Source organism: Crocuta crocuta, unplaced genomic scaffold (assembly GCF_008692635.1).
Source record: "Crocuta crocuta isolate KB4526 unplaced genomic scaffold, BGI_CrCroc_1.0 scaffold73, whole genome shotgun sequence".
NCBI lineage: Eukaryota > Metazoa > Chordata > Mammalia > Carnivora > Hyaenidae > Crocuta > Crocuta crocuta.
Genome location: NW_027529443.1, coordinates 4,302,135 through 4,322,201, shown reverse-complemented (window position 1 = coordinate 4,322,201; position 20,067 = coordinate 4,302,135). Strand labels below are relative to the sequence as shown.

The window sequence follows — 20,067 nt, the reverse complement described above, 5'->3', positions numbered from 1 at the left end:
GTGACGCTGTGGGGCACCTCTGGGCCCGCGCGCAGGGCCCCACGGGGAGAGCGCCTCGCAGGGCGGCGGCCTCGCTGTGTCTTGGGTCCCCAGGTCAGTACTCAACAGGCGAAGCAGCGCCCGCCAGAATGGCCCCCCAAATGTCTTAAATCGCCTGTAGGAGACCAAAGCCTTGATGCTGATGGCACGACCACGCTCTCAGGGCAGATTGAGCCCTGGGCAGCCGGTCTCTCCCCGCCTCGCCTGGCCCTTGCCTCCCTGGAGTCGGACCCCGAGATGCGCTGAGTTTTCACGGCGCCCCGTGTCTCTCCCCTGCAGGTGTGTACTGGGGAACACTACTATTCTTGCTGAGTTTGCCAGTGAAGAGGAGATCAGCCGTTTCTTTGCACAAAGTCAGTCTCTGACCCCTTCTCCCGGCTGGCAGTCTCTCGGGTCCAGCCAGAGCCGGCTGGGCTCCCTCGACTGTTCGCACTCGTTCTCCAGCCGGACCGATCTCAATCACTGGAATGGTGCTGGGCTGTCGGGAACGAGCTGTGGAGACTTTCACGGCACTTCACTCTGGGGGGCCCCTCATTATTCCACAAGCCTGTGGGGGCCTCCCAGCAGCAGCGACCCCCGGGGAATGAGCAGCCCGTCCCCCATTAATGCTTTTCTTTCTGTTGACCACCTGGGTGGGGGTGGAGAGTCCATGTAGCGCGTAGACGCAGACTCACGAACTGTGACCTCAGACGCGAGAGAAAGGAGCACTAAGTTGGGCTCGCCGCCTGCAGCCAGGGGCCACCTGTGGGAACAGCTATTCTCTGCACATTTTCCACTTTGTTTTCCCTGAAACATATCAGTTTGAATACTTGAATCATGCAGGCCAATATTATAATGTGAAAAGGTATCTATCTATTTACACTCCCAAATAGCGCCATACATGCTGGACCGTATAGAATGAGCTCACTTGTGTATAGTCATCATGTTTAGCCTTTGGGTTTGTTGTTTTCTCCTTTCCTGTCCCCCNTCATGTTCTCTCCGTCTAATCGGCAATATGGGGGGGGCAGCTGTTCCAGTGTAAATGTTTACTCAAGGATGTTCTTAAAAGGTGTGCGCTCTCTACTATGCCTTGATGTTTGCCTACCTTATTGTGGTGTCGTGGAGTTTGAAACATCGAGTTCTGATGCTGACTTAGGACTGTAAACGAAAGTATTGCACCAGTGTTTTCATGTTCTAAAACTAAAGAATTTCGCTCTGCAGTTTGAAAAACTGTGGCCACAGCTGTGACTTGCAGCCCGCCTGCCACCCAGGGCGGGCCCTGCACTTTGAATAGGCTTTCCATTTTGTTTTGAAGGTTCCCACGTTGAACCTTCTTGTTTACAGATTTTTTTTGTTTGTTTTTTGAGAAAAAAAAAATGTTTACTCTTCCATCATTTAAAAAAAATGTAAAAGACAAAAAAAATGGAGGATGATTTACAAGATGCTTTCTATCTCTGGGAAAAAGGAGCAGCATTTGGCCATGTTCTTTTGTTTTTCTATTCCTGTCCTAAATCGAAGAGCATGGTTCTCAGGAAAACCAGTTCCCCAGTTAGGAAAAAATAAAAAAATTAAAAAAAAAACTCCTTGTAGTTTCTTATAGGAAAAAAAAGAAAATCCTGACTTTTAGCACTGATATTAAACATTGCTCTGTTAAAGAATTTTCTCTGCCAAAAATAAAAAAAAACAAAAAAACGAAAAACAAAAAAAAAAAACCGCTTGAAGCTGGAGTCGACATTCTGCTTTCAGATGCTGTCTTTTTATTAGTGAGTGATGATGGTTTGCTAATAATCAATAGGTGATAATAATTTTTTTGTAATCCCATCAAGTGGCTCTCTCTTTGTTTCTGCTCTCTTGTGACTGTGTTAATGTTGAACTGTTGTACCTTAAAGCCGAAAATCAGTAACTATGCATACTGTAGCCAAGGTATTGGGCTCACAGAATTGTTTGTTGTATAAAGAAGATTTTAAATGTTGTTGCAAACTAACGAGTTACACCGTTTTTAAACTTCCTTTCTCTCCTTGCCCCGCCCCCCCCACCTTTTTTTGCCCACAAATGGTATTATAATGCTTGCTTAGTCAAAGAAGACGGGCCAAACGAGGGTAAACATTTTAACAGCGCAGAATTTGCCATCATTTCATTGCCTTGATGCTAACTGTTTGTGTCCTAAGATGCAAAAGAAGTCAGTGGCTTTTAACTGTTTACAAATAGAATGTGATTGTAAAATGTACAGTTCGGTTGTGTTTGAATTATGAAATCCCTTCCAATATAATAAACCATGACTTTTTGGCTGCTCAACATTAATTGTCTTTTTTGTGAATTTATTTGTACGCCCTTTTTTTTACAATGAACGTTTCAACGTTGCTGTGTATGAGGGTCCTCAGAGAGCAACCGAGTAAAAACCTAAGCAAATATTTGAACCTTCTACCCGAACTTGTCCACAATTTCACCCTGAAATAATGTGAGAACAATGGGAAACTGTAGCTTGCTCCTTCCTACCCTCTTTGAGCATTTTTGGGATCTTGATGCTCAAAGCTCTTCTGTGACTTCATCTCCCCACCACGTGTGCCCACCTCAAGCCTCCGCAGGAGACCATTTGGAACATGAAGCTTAATGACTCGACAGCGTTCTAGTGTCACACTCTCATACCTCTGTTACGAAACAAGAAATGCCACCACCTGGACTGGCCTTTTCCTCCCCCCTTCACGGCCCTCTGTCCCGACCGCGGGCGCCCGGGGGCAAACCTGTGTGTGTGTTTCCGTGTGTGACTCCACATCACCCTCCAGCTCGCCGGGTGTGCGCCGCCGCCGGACACCCTCCTATAAGCAAATGTCGTTCAGCGCATTCAGTGTATATTGACTTCCATACTGGTTTTTCCAAAAACCAAAGGTAGCTTTGAAAAACCACGTTTGGAAATGTTTGGAACGTTAAGCTGATTGACCTTTTGGGGCTTTGAGTAGTAAATATAATTGAATTCATAACTGCGTTAATTGTAATTGTTAACGTGTTTGGGAGTTTTTTGCGCTTGTTATGTGGAAAATAAAGTGTTTGATTTAAAAAATGAAAAAGTGGTTTCGATTTTTGCCTCGTCCTTCAGTTACTACAACACCATTCCCTGAGCGACCGTGTGGCTTCTCAGTCTTCCGGAACCCTCTGCCGCTCGGGCCTCAGCCCCACCTCTACGTTTTCCCCGCCGGCCCCACCCTGGCCCAACGACCTCAGTCGCTGCCTGCCGGGGTAACACGTCCAGCCATGGTTCCAAGTACAGCTCGCGACACCGCATGGCTCCCGCTCCCTGGACATACATTGGGCCACACGCCGGGTCCTGGACGTCCTGAGCGGCTCTGCTTTGCTGCTCTGGCTCTGCTGTCCCCAAGCAGGCCCGCCCGACAGTTCCCACCCCCCTTCAAGGACGGTCCTCGCCGACCTGGGCTTACCCCATGCTCTCCGTCCCCAGCTCAGGCAGGCAGGCACCTCTGCCCTTCGCCCTGACCATGGCCACTTGCTACACAGTCGTCATCCCCTCTCTGACCGTTATCTCGGGGCTCTGGGCCGGGCCACTCCGGCTGGTGAATGAGCTCTGGCTCACCTGTGGAAGCCACGTGCTCAAACACGTGGTAGGTGCCGAGTAAATACCGAAAGGTGTGACAGCTGTTCTCTGTTGACATTCGAGGACCAAAAATTGCAGTGGTGCCGCTCTGTTGAACTGGATGCACCAGGGAAGGTCGAGGTAAAGTTCTTGACAGGTGGGGTCAAATTCAGGTTAAAGGGCGTACAGGTAAGAGCCTGAAGACCGGTACTGGGGTGAAGGGAGCAGATGTGTAGATCAAGGACAAATGGAGGTCACACTGAGCAAGCTGGCTCACCGCTGGGGGGCGCCTGGGTGGCTTAGTCGGTTAAGCGTCCGACTTTCGCTTAGGTCATGATCTCGCGGTTCGTGGGTTCGAGCCCCGCGTCGGGCTCTGTGCTGACTGCCAGCTCGGAGCCTGGAGCCTGTTTCAGGGTCTGTGACTCCCTCTCTCTCTGACCCTCCCCTCCTCACGCTGTCTCTCTCTCTCTCTCTCTCTCCTAGAAATAAATAAAACATTAAAAAAAAAAAAGTTGGCTCACTGTTGGGCTAAGACACCATTTCCCAAGGCACTGGCTCTGCGCCGTCCTCCCTCCTTCCACAGTCCTCCCTCTTCTCCAAAGCTTTGCTCTTCTGCGGAGCCCTTGATTTCAGGTGCAGGTGGCGGGGTCACAGGACAGGAGCCAGAATCATGACCCTAGTGAGCCTTAGGAGCCCCTTCTGGAGACCCCGCCTCTGGCCCGGCAGGCCTCCCTCCTAGCAGACATTTGCAAGGTCACGGGGAGGGGGGAAGAAGAGTGATGGAATCTTAAGGGTCCTCCACACACCCAGTGCTTTGAACATATTTTCTCACTTGACCTTCAGGGCACCCCAGCGCGGCCCTGGAACAGGGAATGAAGTCACAGCACAGCGGCCCCGAAACTCCCCACCAACACACCCCCAAAGTTAAGCAGAAGACGGAGATGTGCGTCTCCTTGGGCTTGGGGTGCACAGGTTTAAGCTCTGCATTTTAGGGTGAAAACCTCATGTGAATGTTTCATTCTGCATCGTCTGTGTTTCCATCTAGTGTTTGTAAAGCTCTGATGCTTGGGCAAGATAAGCCACCGCGAGGCCCCCAGGAGCCCCACTTTGAGAAGCAGGCTGGAGCCTCAGCTCAGGTTGGCTTGGGTGGCAGAGATGAGCTCCAGCAAAGGGGCAAGGGACTGACTCTGAGTCCAGGAGCCCCATCTACTCCTTGGAGATGCCCCTGTCCTGGCTGGCTGGCGGCCTACTAGGTAAGGGAGCACCCAGACCCTCAGGATGAGGACTCCGCTTTAGATAGTGAGGGAGGCTGTACTGCAGTCTCGCCAACTCACAGAAAAAGACAGAAAACAAACAAACCAAGCTCTAAATGCCCTGGGACCTGAGCAGTCTGTAGGCTGACTTCAACTCAGACCCCGTTACAGCATTACCACATCACTGAACCACCCTGGGTTTCCATTGACGTCATCTTTAAAACCAACTTTTTACATTTTGGGGCACCTGGGTGGCTCAGTCGGTTAAGCGTCCAGCTTTGGCTCAGGTCATAATCTCATGGTTCGTGGGTTTGAGGCCTACATCAGGCTCTGTGCTGACAGCTCAGAGCCTGGAGCCTGTCTTCGGATTCTGTGTCTCCCTCTCTCTCTGATCCTCCCCTGCTCATGCTGTCTCTCTCTAAAATAAACATTTAAACATTTTAAAAATAAATAAAACCACCTTTTTAACATTTATTTTTGAGAGGGACAGAGAGAGAGACAGCATGAGCACGGGAGGGGTAGAGAGAGAGGGAGACACAGAATCGGAAGCAGGCTCCAGGCTTAGAGCGGTCAGCAAAGAGCCCAACAGGGGGCTCGAACCCATGAGATCCTGCTCTGAGCAGAGGTCAGATGCTTAACTGACTGAGCCACCCAGGTGCCCCAAGCATCCAACTCTTGATTTTGGCTCAGATCGTGATCTCACGGTTTGGGAGTTCGAGCCCTGCATCCGGCTCTGTGCTGACAGCACAGAGCCTGCTAGGGATTCTCTCTCTCTCTCCCTGCACCTCCCCTGCTCCTGCTCATTCTCTCCCCCCACCCAACATAAATAAGTAAAACATTATTTAAAAGCTTAAAAAAAATTGCGGCGTCTGGGTGGCTCAGTCGGCTAAGCGTCTGACTTCGGCTCAGGTCATGATCTTACAGTTCGTGGGTTCGAGCCCCGCATCAGGCTCTGTGCTGACTGCCAGCTCAGAGCCTGGATCCTGTTTCAGATTCTGTGTCTCCCTCTCTCTCTGACCCTCCCCTGCTCACGCTGCCTCTCTCTCTCTCTCTCTCTCTCTCAAAACTAAGTAAAAAACATTAAAAAATAAACTTTTTAAAAAAAGCTCTCTCTCTCTCTCTCTCTACGTATATATAGACATACCTCTATATATACACACACACACAACCCTCTTATTTCTCTTTCTCTGTAACACCCTGACTAACGAATCCCAGAGTGAGACGATCTCCTAGCAGAAAGCCAGCTGAGCGTGCGGGCGCTGGGCCGGAACCCGGTGTGCTACTGGACTGCACACGGAGTATGTAGGGAACCAGTGCTCAGCAAAACTGCACGTGTTTCAAGTGTATGTCTCCAGCAGGCTGCAACTTCTGGGGAAAAAAATTGATCGTATTTTTCTCTTTATTGATCTGTCCTCAACTCCAGGAGCATCTATTTCTCCTTAAAACAGCATTATTGAGACACACTTCACACCATACAAGTCACCCACTGAGAGCGGACACACCAGCGCTTGTTCGTATATTCACATAGCGGTGCCCTCGTGGCCATACTCGAGTTTAGGACATTTCCATCCTTCTGTCCCAATAGCAATCATCATCCGTTTTCTCGCCAACCACCCAGCCCCAGGCAACTACAGATCTACTTTATATGGATCTGTCTATTCTGGACACTTCTTATAAAACCCTCTATGTCATACGGTGTGCATGCCGTGTCTGGCTTAGCATAAAGTTCCCTGAGCGTGGGGTTTCCAAGTTTCATCCGCGCATCAGTACTCCATTCCTTTTATGGCCGAACAATATTCCATTGTACGGATGGACCACATTTTGTGTATCCTGCATCAGTTGATGGACAGTTGGATCGTTTCCATTTTTTGGCTGCTGTGAATCATGCTGCTAGGAACACTCACAGTTTTTGTGTGTGAACACTGGCTTCCACAGAGAAAGCGGCCATCTGTCTTGCTCACTTCCGGCTCCCCAGTCCCCGGAAGACTATGTGGTTCACGGCAGGCAGACAAGTGAGGATGCAGGGAGTGAGTGCTTCCTTGGGTGGCCTTGCACACGATACTTAATATCTCTGCCTCTTCCGCTGTAAAATAAGAGACACAATGAGTCTCTCATTCTGCAATCCAGGAGGCCCTGGGAAACCAAATTCCTTTTGGTAAGTTTGTAGCAACCCTGCTCGGTGCAAACTTGATCTGAGGCTATTTACAGGTCTTGTTTATAGCGTGAGAAATTCTGAGAAATTCTGCGGCCTCACTGCAGAAACGGGGACGTGCTCGACGCTGGAGCATGGCCCCAGTCCCCACAGGAGCATCTGTAAAATACAGGCTGAGCTACCCAGGAGCACCCACTGGACATTTTTAATGCATGGTTTGCTATGCATCAATTATGCCTCCACATAGACAATTTTTTTCTACGATAAAAAGGCTCCCTTTGGTCACTCTTGCGTTACCGTGTTAAAATTACTCTTGCAAGGAACCCTTTACTTGTGTGACCTAAATGGTGTAGTGCATCTGGTGGGGAGTGGCCTTGAAACTGCCCAGCCAGCCCCGGCGACGGTGTAACCCTCCTTTGTTGTGGCTCTTCTAGGCCCTGGTGGGCTTGGGGTCTTATAGTTCTGGACCTTGTTGCCTGTAAGTGGAGAAAGCAGCCACCAGAGGGCGCACAGTGACTCCCTTTAGCTGGAAGGAGCCTGGAGAACGTTCACTAGGAGATTCGCAGGCTTTCCCACACAATCCTACCTAAATCTTTGAAAAAACAAAATCGAAAACAGCCAAGAAACCACTGTCAAAAACATTTGCCACGATCTGTCTTCCATGGACCAGCAGTCCCACGTCGAGGATCTGACCCAGAAAGGTTCTACGCAGGAGATCACATTGACCCCAATATCCACTGCAGCCTTGCTTAGAATGGAAGCCTGTAAACTGGGGCGCTTGGGTGGCTCAGCTGGTTAAGCGTCCGACTTCTGCTCAGGTCTTAGGGTTCTGAGTTCACGCCCCATGTTGGGTGTGAAGATTACTAAAGTTAAATAAATAAAAGCTTAAAAAAAAGCAAGTTGTGCTTCAAAAAAAAAATTCCCTCTTTAAAAACAAATGCAGGGAGGCAGCTGGGTAGCTCAGGTTAAGTGGTTAAGCATCTGACTTTGGCTCCGGTCATGGTCTTGTGGTTCGTGGGTTCGAGCCCCATATCCGGCTCTGTGCTGACAGCTTGGAGCCTGGAGCCTGCTTTGGATTCTGTGTCTCCCTCTCTCTCTGCCCCTCCCCTGCTCACACTGTCTCTGTCTCTCAAACATAAACATTAAAAACTATATAAATAAATAAACAAATAAATAGAAATAAATGCAGGGGTGCCTGGGTGGCTCAGTCAGTTGAGCATCCGACTTGGGCTCAGGTCATGATCTCAGGGTTTTTGGATTTGAGCCCTTCATCGGGCTTCTGTGCTGACAGCTCAGAGCCTGGATCCTGCTTTGGATTCTGTGTCTCCCTCTCTCTCTGTCCTTCCCCTGCTCACATTCTGTCTTTCTCTTTCTCAAAAATAAATGAACATTAAAAAATTAAAAAAAAAAGAGTCCAGAATGTTTCACAGGGTGTGTATGGGGATCCTGTGCTAGGAAAGGAGCTGCACTAAAAAGATAAAGCCTGTCTCTACCCTCAGACACATCCACCCTCTCAGGATAAGAGTTTCTGGGCTGATTTCTGGGAGGGGAAGATGTGGCCGTACATTTGTGGGAGAACTCACTACAAGCCAGGCCCCAGCCAAAACATTTTTCACTTAACCCTAATGAGCCAGTGAGCAAAAAGCAACAGTTATGCATTGGTGGCGTCCGTCCAGCATACCCGCCCTCCCCCACCTCCAAAGATTGCGGGGACAGAGAGTTTGCCACCGTGGCCCAGGTGATTGGTTCGATGTGACCAGTGTAGACAAAAAAAAGTTAGGCCAAGGACTATATGGACTGTCGTCAAATCTGTTGAGGAATCTTTGTTTCCTGCCGGACTTGAACCTGAGTGGATATGAGCTGGGGCTTCTCAAGACCTCGATGAAGAGAGACTGCTTGAGGGCAATGATAAGCCAATAAGCCGAGAAAGCGCAGCCACAGATGTCAGGTCCTGCTGCCAAGACCTGAGACACTGGACCCGCCAGAGCGGAAGCTTTGGACAGTCCTGCTGCGCGAGTCAGTGCTGTTGCTTAAACTACTTTGAGTTGGGTTTTTGTCGCTTGCACCCAAAGGAGTATTTAATGATACAACTTCCCATTGCCTGAAGGAGAAAAAAGTTAAAAAAAATCTTTCTAATGTTTTTTTTTTTTTCTTTTTGAGAGAGAAAGAGAGAGAGAACTTGAGCAGGGGAGGGGCAGAGAGAGACAGAGTCTGAAGCAGGCTCCAGGCTCTGAGCTGTCAGCACAGAGCCCAACACGGGGCTCAAACTCATGGACTGTGAGATCACTACCTGGGTCAAGGTTGGATGCTCAATTGACTGTACCACCCAGATGTCCCGGGGAAAAAAAGATTTTAAAATTTTTATTTATTTATTTATTAAAAATGTTTTTTAATGTTTATTAATTTTTGAGAAACAGAGCAAGACTGAGCAGGGGAGGAGCGGAGAGACGGGGAGACACAGAATCTGAAGCAGGCCCCAGGCTCTGAGCTGTCAGCAATGAGCCCGACGGGGGCTCAAACTCACAAACCACAAGATCATGACTTAAGCCAAAGTTGGATGCTTAACCGGCTGAGCCACCCAGGCTCCCCCAAAAAAGATTTTTTTTCTAAAGCAAATTCTTGGGGGCACCTGGGTGACTCAGCTAAGCATCTGACTTTGGCTCAGGTCTCAGTCTCACGAACTGAGTTCAAACCCCGCATGGGGCTCTCTGAAGTCGGTGTGTAGCCCACTTTGGATTCTGTCTCCCTCTCTCTCTGCCCCTCCCCAGCTCACGCTCTGTGTCTCAAAAATAGATAAACGTTACCAAAAAAAAATTTTTTTTAAGGTAAACTCTACCCCCAACATGGGGCTAGAACTCATGACCCCATGATCAAGAGTCACATATTCTACTGACTGGGCCAGCCAGGCGCCCTAGAGGAAAAAAGATTTTTTTTTTTAAATTACTGTTTGACGGGTGCCTGGGTGGCTCATTCAGTTAAGCATCGGATTCTTGATTTTGGGTCACGATCTCATAGTTTGTGAGTTCGAGCCCTGCGTCAGGCTCTGCGCTAATAGCACAGACCCTGATTAGGATTCTCTCTCTCCCTCTCTCTCCCTCTTTTTCTTCCCCCCTCCTCTCTCTCGCTGTCTCAAAAATATATAAATGTTTAAAAAATAAGAAATAAATCATTGTTTGAAAGAGCAGTGAGCTAGACCCAGGGAAGCCTCTCTCCTGGAAAATCTACGAAGGAAGGAAGGAAGGGAGGGAAGGAGGGAGGGAGGGAGGGAGGGAGGGAGGGAGGAAGGAAGGAAGGAAGGAAGGAAGGAAGGAAGGAAGGAAGGTGCTCTTGCACATCCAGGGCTCCAACAGCAGCGGAGGGAAGGCAAACATGTGGATGAACAAGCTCGAGAGTATATCGCGTGGAATTTCCCCTACTGCCCGTGGGAGGCCTTGTGAGTCAAGATTCTGGCATGAAAGGGAGATCACACTCAGAAGAATCTAAGGTAATTCCAGACAGAGACTGTCTCCGGAGATCTGTGCCGCGCTCGGAGCACAACCAGGCGGAGCAGCTGGATCTAGCTACTGTGGGCGCAGCTGCCCCTCGGCTGAGGATTAGGGAGTGATGAGTGACGAGTGACGTTACAGGCCCGGGGTGAAGGAGACCACTGCCAGAGCCCCAGGGGGGCAGCGAGAGGGCAGGGCCGCTGAGGGGCACGGGGAAACGGGATTACCTCCAATACCCCGCCTTCCCTCCTGCACCCTCTGATCTCCTGCGGCGCCTCCCAGTGGCCAAATGCAACTGATGCCAGACAGCAAAGGAAGCCAGGTGATAGAGCCCCTGAGAATCAGCCTCCTGGGGCACAGAGCCCAGCGGGAAGGGCAGAAAACAGATCCGGGGGGCGCAACGTGGTCGAACAGTGGAGATTAACCATCTCCTCACTGGAGAGCTGCAATGGAATTAAGGCAAGAAATTATAATGTCCTGCACCAGGACTGTGGTGTGGAGTTGGGGGTGTAGATGAATGCAGGAGCGAGAACCGGTATGGACTTGGCTCTGTGAAGAGTGAAGGAGAGGAGTCTAGGATGTCCCCACATTTCTGATTTTGCTAATTGCTATATCTCGGCAGGGGTCCTAGAGAGTAAAAGTGGGTTTCATGGTGCAGGGGGGTAGCAGAGAGTTTGGTTTGGGTCTTGATGAATCAAGGAGCCTGGGAACAGCCCAGGAGAGCTGTCTAGTTGGCAGCAGGGTATAAGTAGCGTAGACATGGTATTTCTGCATTGCTGTGTCCTTAGCTCCTAGCCCAGGGCTGGGCACATAGTAGGTACCCAGAAAATATTTGCTGGAAGGAAGGGAGGGAGGGAGGGACGAAGGAAGGGCAGGTGGATGGATGAATGGGTGGGTAGGTGGATGGATGGATGGATAGATGGATGGGTGGACGGTTGGACGGAAGGGTTGGTGGGTGGATGGATAGATAGAGAGCTGTATATATGTTATGTTTAAGAAAGAAGTCACAAGTTGAAATATCAGTTGGGGGTTATACAGTCAGAGGTGAGGGCTGATGCTATGGTAATGGAAATGGATGTAGAGTGAGGGTTCAGGTAATACCACCATCTGAGATGCAGAAGGAAGCCTGGGTGCCTGAGTAGGAAGAATCAAAAATTCAGAGGCACATGGGATGGAGGGGAGGCAGGAGCAAATGGAGTCTCAGAACCTGGGGAGGGGAAATTTCNGCCTCAGCTGGATTCCTGAGTCCTTGGGTGGGGTAGCTGCAGAAGCCATATCCTAGTGGGGGAAGGGGCTAATGGACGATGGAGGTGGGGGGGTGGCATTGTGGGCTGTGTCCTCTGAGAGTCACACCAGGGAGCTCAGAGTGGAGGTGGTTTGTTGGAAAGTGCCCTAGGAACGCGTGTGAGAGAGGAAGGCAGGCAGGAGTGGGCAGCGGGAAGATGTGAACTGTGACAAGGTCACCACAGAGACTTCGCTCACCTCCAGGGACCATGCAGCGGGGGAGACCCTCGCTGGATGCAGGAGGGGCTGCTCCCTTTGGTGGCGGACAATTCCTAGCGAGGGACTCGGCAGGGAGCCATCTCCCGGCAGCCGGACATACAAGGGGCTGGTCTCCCAGGATAAAGTGGTCTATGGAGGGAAAGACAGAGAGTGAGAGGCCGCTAGAGGGAGACAAAGGGCCAGAAACGCTTTTGTGCGCCTTTGTATTTGATCACTGGGGACTCGCTGGAGTGTGGTTTTCAGCAGGAAGGAGGAGGAACCCCTGGAGAAGGTGAGACTGAGGAACCCAGAGAGAATCATGCTGCTGAGGGGGCCCGTGGGGACAGGTCTGCCCCGCTTTCTGCTTGATCTCCAGAGCTTGGAACATGGCCTGGCATAGAGCTGCCCCGAATACGTGACTGAATCCGTGAATGAATGCACTCTGGACGTTTTAACGCTGAATAGAAGAAACAGCGCTGACACAGATGCCGTTTAAATGCAGAAATGCAGGGGTGCCGGGTGGCTCACCTGAGCGTCTGACTCTTGATTTCGGCGCAGGCCATGATCCCAGGGTTGTGGGATCAAGCTCCACATTGGGCTCCACCCTGAGCATAGAGCCTGCTTGAGATTCTCACTCTCTCTCTCCCCCTGCCCCTCCCTCTGCTCCCTCATGTGTGCTCTATTTTATTTTCATAAAATAAATAGATAAAATAAATGTAGAAATGCACTGAAAAGAGGCACCAGGGCATCCAAATATTCTCCACCTTCACAGCATGCCAGTAGCCTGTGTGTGCTTCCCCATGGAAGCCCCTAGAAGCCGGGCAGGTACCCCAGGCCTGAGTCTCCGAGCTAGGCCTTAATCCTGGACACTTCTCTTTCATGCTGTGCTGGTTTATGTTTCTCTGTAAGAATACATTTGTAGAAAAACAATACTTTTTAAAACAAATCTGTGGGAAGAATGAATGGCCAGTAATGAACTGTGCAGATTTAGATGCACAATCAAGAGATTCGACACCTGTGTGATAGAAACCATTACGACCATCAAGCTGGCAACACACCCGTCAAGCCCAAAAGTGTGTTTGTACCCCTTTGTCATACTCCTCTGTCCTGACTCCGCCATCTGTTGTCATAACAGATTCATTCACATCTTCTAGGGTTTTGCACAAACAGAATCATATGGTATCTACTCTTTTTTTGGTCTGGTTTCTTCCCCTCAATATAATTATTTTTGAGATTTTCTAGCACAGAGAGCAGTCTCTACAGAATGTTCACCATCTTGTCCTGTTTGGTGCTTTTCTCAATGGCTTAGACAAGGATACAGAAAAATTATGTTTATATTAAAATCCTCAAGGGGCGCCTTGAGTGTCCGACTTTAGCTCAGGTCATGATCTCATGGTTGGTGGCTTCGAGCCCCATGTCGGGCTCTGTGCTGACAGCTCAGATCCTGGAGCCTGCTTCAGATTCTGTGTCTCCCTCTCTTTGCCCCCACCTCCCCCCCACCCCCATATTCTGTCTCTCCCTCTCTCAAAAACGAATTTTAAAAAATTATTTTTAAATAAAGATTTTTTTGTTGTTGTTCTTAAGTAATCTCTACACCCAACATGAGGCTCGAACTCATTACCCTAAGATCAAATCACATGCTCCTCCACCTGAGCCAGCCAGGAGCCCACCCTGGAGCTCCCTCTTCAGCAACAAGAGAGGCAGCAACCACATAGGTCACATCCTCCCTCCTTGGAAATCACACGTGGGGCTGGCCAGTAGCGTCTGGGAAGAAAGGCAGATTTTGTTGGCCAGTCCCTCACCTCAGACAATTCTTTTTTTTCTCAGTTTATTTATTTATTGAGTGTGTGAGAGAGAGCAAGCAAGGTAGAGGCAGAGAGAGGGAGGGAGAGAGAATCCCAGGCAGGCCCCAACGCGGGGCTTGAACTCACAAACTGTGAGATCGTGATTTGAGCCAAAATCAAGAGTTGAACGTTTAACCAACTGAGCCACCCAGGTGCCCCACAGATAATTCTTTTTATTTAATCCTTACAACAATCCTTACTGCTTGACAAAGGGGAGACTGAGGCACGGAGAGGTGAAGCAACTTGATGGAAGCCACAGTCAGTAGAGCCAGGATTTACTCAAACCGGGAAGGCAGAGCCCAGGCCCCCCGGGGCCCACGGCCCTACAGCTCGCCCCACACCTGGGCTCACACCTTGGCAGCGATGGAGGGCGAAACCGGCTCTCCTATGTAACCACGCCCACCCGGAGGCAGTCTTGGCCAAGCTGGCTTCCACAGGGCCCTGTTCCACTCTGATAATCTGCAAGTGTGTAGAAATGACACTCCAAACTTCAACCTCTCTGTCATGAATGACCTGCTGTTAACATTTAGTGATTAAATAGCGGCCTTGTTGATTCATTAACCATCTGCCCCACGCTCCCCGGCAGGCCTCTGGAGTCGCAAACACCTTGGCTGCGCAGCCCCTCATGCCGCAAGTGGGCTTCCCGGGGAGGGCTTGCGAACACAGAGCTCAACGGCTTTGGGTTTAAACAAAATGTGCAGGAGAATTTCCCTAAATGCACAGACTCCTATCAACAATTCTCAGGGACTTTTGGGTCTAGGACTTTTTACAAGAACCCCCAAGAGCCCTCATTTATATGCGTTCTATCAACAGCAATGTACGGAATTAAACATTTAAATAAGAAAGCAATTTAGGGGCGCCTGGGTGGCTCGGTTAAGGTTCAGACGCTGGCTCAGGTCATGATCTCGCGGTTTATGGTTCGAGGCCCGCGGCGGGCTCTGTGCTGACAGCTCAGAGCCTGGAGCCTGCTTCAGATTCTGTGTCTCCCTCTCTCTGTCCCTCCTCTGCTCGTGCTCCGTCTCTCTCTCTCCCTCTCAAAAATAAAAACATTTTAAAATTTTTAAATGAGGAAGCAATTGAGGACATGTATTAATTACTTAAAAGCAACAATAGCAACAACAAAGAGGTGACAATAGCAAACCCACTGCATGTTAAATAGGATTCTTATGAAAAGCGACCATATTTTCCTGAAAGATTTAGTGAGAAGGGTGGCATTGTTCCACATATTGGCAAAGCTCTTGACTATCTGGGTTAATAGAAGACAGCTGGATTCTCACATTTGCTCCTGTATTGAGTCTGTTGTGACATCTCATGTCATGCAGCCTCTGGAAAACTCCACTGGGCATTTGTGAAATAACCAGAGGAAAAAAAGAAACATGGCATCTTAGTATTTATATAAGGACCATTGCAGGTACTACCTCATCTTCCCGACAAAATAGCTCGGCACTATTATGACATCCCCCTTTTGAAGAGGAGAGGAGGTGGACTAGAGCACTTTCCACCAGAACACACAGCCAGGAGCAGAGAAGCCAGAATGAAGACTGGGGTCGGCCTGCCCCCTCATCTCTGGGCTCTACCCCGCCACTGTCCAGCAGCAAAGGCAGATGGAAATCCACCCAGGTCTGTGAGAACCGGGGCCTGGACAACAAACAAAACCGAGAGAGAGAGACAGAGACAGAGAGACAGAGAGAGAGGAGGAAAAAAAAGTACATGAGGTTCTGACCCCAAGTCCGATGTATGGGTTTCCCCCCACACCACCACACAGTTCTGCGACACCAGCGGGTGTCCCCCACTTCGACACAATTCGGACACTCTTTCCCTGGAGACAGTGTCCCAACTCACAGGTGAAGGGCTCAGTCCCATGAGACGGCCCCTCCCCCACTTCACCGGAGCTTCTGACCCACCTGGTACAGATGGGACTTTCTGAGGATGCCCTCGGGCAGTTGGGTTACTTCGCTAGAGTGTCTGAAAGAACTCAGAAAAGTTTTACTTGCTAGATCACAGGTATACTATGAAGGGATATAACGCTTAGCCTCTCTCTCTCTTCCACAACCCCCACCTGCTCATCAACCCCAAACCTCTCCAAACCCTGTCCTTTTCGGTTTTTTAGAGGCTTCATTACACAGATATGACTGATTAATTCATTGCCATTGGTGATTTATTCAACTTCCAATCCCCCAGAGATCAGTGGGTGGGACCAAAGGTCTAACCCCCAATCACATGGTTGGCTTTCTGGGCAACCAGCCCCCACCCTCCTGGGTGGGTCCCAAAATCACCTCATTAACATGACAAGAAGCCACCTTGATCTCTCTCACCAGCTTAAAAAGCTCCAAGGGTCGGGGCACCTGGGTGGCTCAGGTGGTTGAGCATCCCACCCAACTTCAGCTCAGGTCATGCTCTCCCAGTTTCTGTGTTTGAGCCCCGTGTCCGGCTCTGTGCTGACAGCTCGGAGCCTGGAGCCTGCTTCGGATTCTGTGTCTCTCCCTCTCTCTGCCCCTCCCCTGCTCACACGCTGTCTTAGGAATAATCATAAAAAAAAAAATCAGAAAGTAAGAGTAGTATGAAAGCTCTCTTTACAGGGGGGGGCCCTTGGGAAGTGAATGCCTGTGCCCGTTTCCGTGGGATGAGGGGTGGTCTATTGCCTTACTGTTCCTTGGGTCCTAACATTTTATGGTCTGCTTACGTTAGCCAGGTCTTTCGTCAGTTTCCTAAGGGACAGCTGAGGGGGAGTACGTGGTGTCTGTTACAATTTTTAAGAGAAACTTTATGCCTGAGGGAGTTTGCTCCAGGTCAGACCTTCCCAGAAGCAATGTTTTAAAACTTGTGTTTTTCCCCAACCGGAGGGAGACCTTCTAACCCTTAGCCTCTCCCTTTCTGCCTCCTGAATCCTTTCTTTCCCATTCATTGTGTCATTTGCATCCAATCAAATGCACAAAAATTTCCCCCAATGTAAATGTCATATTTATTACAGTGCTTATATATCTCTTTGTTATTTAACCATGTATAAAACTGTGCTATTTTTTTATTTTTAAATTAAAAATTATTTGTTTTTGAGAGAGATTGAGCACGCACACATGGATGGGGGAGGGGCAGAGAGAGGAGAGAGAGGCTCCCAAGCACGCTCCTCCTTGTCATCGCAGAGCCTGATGTGAGGTTCCAGGCTTGAACCGTGGGATTAGGACCTGAGATGAATTTAAGAGTCAGATGCTTAATCGACTGAGCCACCCAGGCGCTCCTGAGCTATTTCTTATTTGGTTCTTCTCTTTCTTCTATATGTCACTGAGGAAATTGTTCTATTTGAGTACGGTGGACACGCAATGTTACCTTAGCTTCAGGTGAACAACAATAGCGATTCAAGCAGCTTGTACCGTATGCTGTGCTCACCACAAGGACAGCTACCTGTGTCACCACAGCGCTACTGCAGTACCATTGCCTATAGTCCTCAAATGCTCAGATTTTGATCCTTCAGCCCAAGGGGCTTGAACAATTGTGTACACCCATATAATTCCTGCCCAAGTGAAAACGGAAACGTCCGTTTGCTTCAGGAAGTGCCCCCTTCCAGTCATTTCCTGTCTTACTCCCACCTTCTGAATTCTATCACCGGACATTCATCTTTCCTGCTCTTGAACTTCATAGAAACAGAATTGGAAACGGACTTCAACCACCTCCATTTTTTGGTTTTTTTTCCCCCTCTAACTGTATTATTTTTGAAAGAGAGAGAGGGAGAATCCCAAGCAAGCGCTGCACTGTCAGCACAAAGCCTGAAAGGGGGTCGGAAACCCACGAAGCACCTGAGCTGAAACCGAGTCGGGGCTCAACTGAAGGAGCCACCCAGGCGCCCCAACCACCTCCATTTTGACCTCAAACGCTCTCCTTCATTAAGTTATCTCCAGCTTATCTCTTATCTCAGACAACAAGCAGGAGGGGAAAGCATCCCACAGTGGGAACCCACACTACCCCCTCAGGCAAGAAGGACCAAGACCCTCTCGGCCGGCCACCAAGCCAATGACGACCTGACCTTTACGGCCCACCTGCCTGGAGCCACCGACCTTTGTCCCACTTTTCCTTATATAAACCTGGAGGCGTTCCTCACACTTGAGAAAGTTCTCGGCCTTCGGATCCTGCCAGCGGCCCTGCGGCTNCGCCCGCGGCGTCCGGCCCGGCCCGTCCGTTTGCCTCTCTACAGAAATACCCGGGAGTGCGGCTGCTGGGCGGCGGAACAGGGAGGCGTCTGTTCACTTCGTAAGAAACTTCCGGAAAGGTCTCCCACGTGGTCGTGCCGTTCTCTAGCCCGTTCCTCGCAGGGGACAAGGCGGTGGCCGGCGGGCCGCAGCCGGCCCTCACAGATCAACAGCCCTGAGACTTAGTTAATTATTTTCCGAGACTCAATTTTTATGTTTTTTGAGAGGGCGAGCTGGAGTTCGAGCGGCGGAGGGGCCGAGGGGGGCCCCGTCCCACGACCCCGGGGTCATAACCCGAGCTGAAGTCCAGAGTGGGACGCTCATCCGACCGAGCCACCCACGCGCCCGGACAGTCATGAGACTTTACACGTAATTCTGGGCTTCTCAGTTTTCTAGAATAATCGGAAGGTCTGGCCCCATTGGGCCCGTGTACCTCACGTTAGAGCTGAGCCATGCCTGTCCCCTTTAGCAGGGACACATGCTCTTCAGTGGGCCGCAGCCCCACCTGGCCGGCCTGCCTCCTTTCCGTACCTCGGACGTCAGCGGCCTGACCCCGGAAGGCACCCGCAGCCCCCCAGGCACGTCCACGTGGTCAGGGCCGGGCCCCAGGTTCCTGGAGCAATGCTCCTTTGGTAGCACCCACAGCCCTCGGTATTGTGGCCCACGGCAGCGGGTCACAGTCCCAGGCTGTCCACTTCCTGGCCTTCTGTGTGTCCCCCTTTTCCAACACCAGCTGTCCCCACCCCTTCCCCCCGCAGGGCTCTGGGTTCCAATCCTAAATCTGCCCCTCACAGCTGGGTGGCCTTGGGCAAGTTACTGGCCTCTTTGTTTCCTCTTCAGTCAAAGTAAGATAATCAGGCTCCATCTCAGAGGGTTGTTGGAAAGACCAAGTGAGCAAAGACGTGGAGAGAAACCACTTAGAACAAANTACGCTGCAGGGTGGGGGGGTGGGGGGAAGCAGCACACCCAGGGCCCGGCAGGGTCTGGTGAAGGAGGGAGATGGGCTGGAGGGAGGGTCTGTGGTGACAGGGTGGCCATGACTGCTCCAGCCGGTGGCTGTCATGTGGCACTGTGGGCCTGGTGTGGCCAGATCTTCAGAATTTAAAAAACAATTTTTTTTAATGTTAATATTTGAGAGAGAGACAGTGCAAGCAGGGCAGGGGCAGAGAGAGGGAGAGAGACACAGAATCCCAAGCAGCTTCCAGGCTCTGAAGTGTCAGCACAGAGTCTGACTCGGGGCTCAAACTCACAAACTGAAAGTGCAAGAGCATGACTTGAGCCAAGTCGGCTGCTTAACCGGCAGAGCCACTCAGGCGCCCCCAGGTCTTCAGAATGATCTAGGAAAGTGGGAAATCAGAGTTTTGTTTAGAGTCTCCTGCTTTGTAAATGCCAGTACCTATTCCAAAACTGTTTTTGGACGCCCTGAGCATCCAGTAAAGTGTTGCTGTGTCTTCATTGCTTGTCCTGGTGCCGCGGGACCCATGGCTTGGTCACTCCCAATAGCCCCCCTGGGCTCCAGACGCCTGTCTTTGCACTGCCTTGGTCGGGAGAGCACCCGGGGAAAGGGGCTGAACAAAGAGTGGTCACTGTTACTGTGCTGCAGTGATGGGGCCATGGCTGCAAGTGCCCTCCTGGGATTTTTCCGCTGTCCCCTGCCTCCCCACCTCCCAGCACCCACATCTCTCCTCCCCCTTCCCTCCTTCCCTGTCCCCGGCGTGGACATGGGCCAGTGGAGGAGTGGGTGAGTGAAGCAGGACAGTGTGGGGCTCCTGCCGCTCCCCTCCCCTTCCCTGCCATGGCCCCCCCTACCAGGTGAGGGCCCACGTGGAGGCTGTGTGGGCGGAGCTCAGGGATTCCCCTCCTCCTCACTGGGGCCTGCACAGAGTTCAAGTTCAAGGGTTCAGGGCTGGGCCCAGCCTCTCCCGTGCATGGGGAGATCGTTCTCTTCCTCTGATCCCTGCTGCAGTGAGGCTGGAATTTGGAGTTTGACCCGCAAGGAGGCTCTCAGCTGTAGGTGGTGCAGGAGAGGGCGGCCACCTTCCTCAGGCTGTGAGGGAGAAGGAGCC

At 50.7% G+C, this 20,067-nt stretch overlaps 1 protein-coding gene and 1 long non-coding RNA gene across 6 annotated transcripts in view; one reads left to right on the top strand and one right to left on the bottom strand.

The window, feature by feature from the left end:
• TNRC6A (trinucleotide repeat containing adaptor 6A) overlaps positions 1-999 on the top strand; it is a 94,695-nt gene extending 93,696 nt beyond the window's left edge. For all 4 annotated transcript variants that reach the window (XM_077760470.1, XM_077760471.1, XM_077760472.1 and 1 more), the window contains one exon: positions 319-999. In XM_077760470.1, the coding sequence (XP_077616596.1) occupies positions 319-694 (376 nt within the window). In that variant the 3' untranslated portion in view covers positions 695-999. The remainder of the gene's footprint in view (positions 1-318) is intronic.
• A 5,243-nt stretch (positions 1,000-6,242) lies between these two features.
• Positions 6,243-17,963, bottom strand: LOC144228594 (uncharacterized). 2 transcript variants are annotated; one of them, XR_013334227.1, is made up of 2 exons: positions 17,870-17,963; positions 6,243-6,940 (listed from the first exon to the last, which is right to left on the bottom strand). It is a non-coding gene; the product is annotated as an uncharacterized LOC144228594 (long non-coding RNA). The 2 variants fall into 2 exon arrangements; XR_013334228.1 differs by lacking the exon at positions 17,870-17,963 and adding an exon at positions 11,977-12,120.
• Between the last annotated feature and the right edge of the window lie 2,104 nt (positions 17,964-20,067).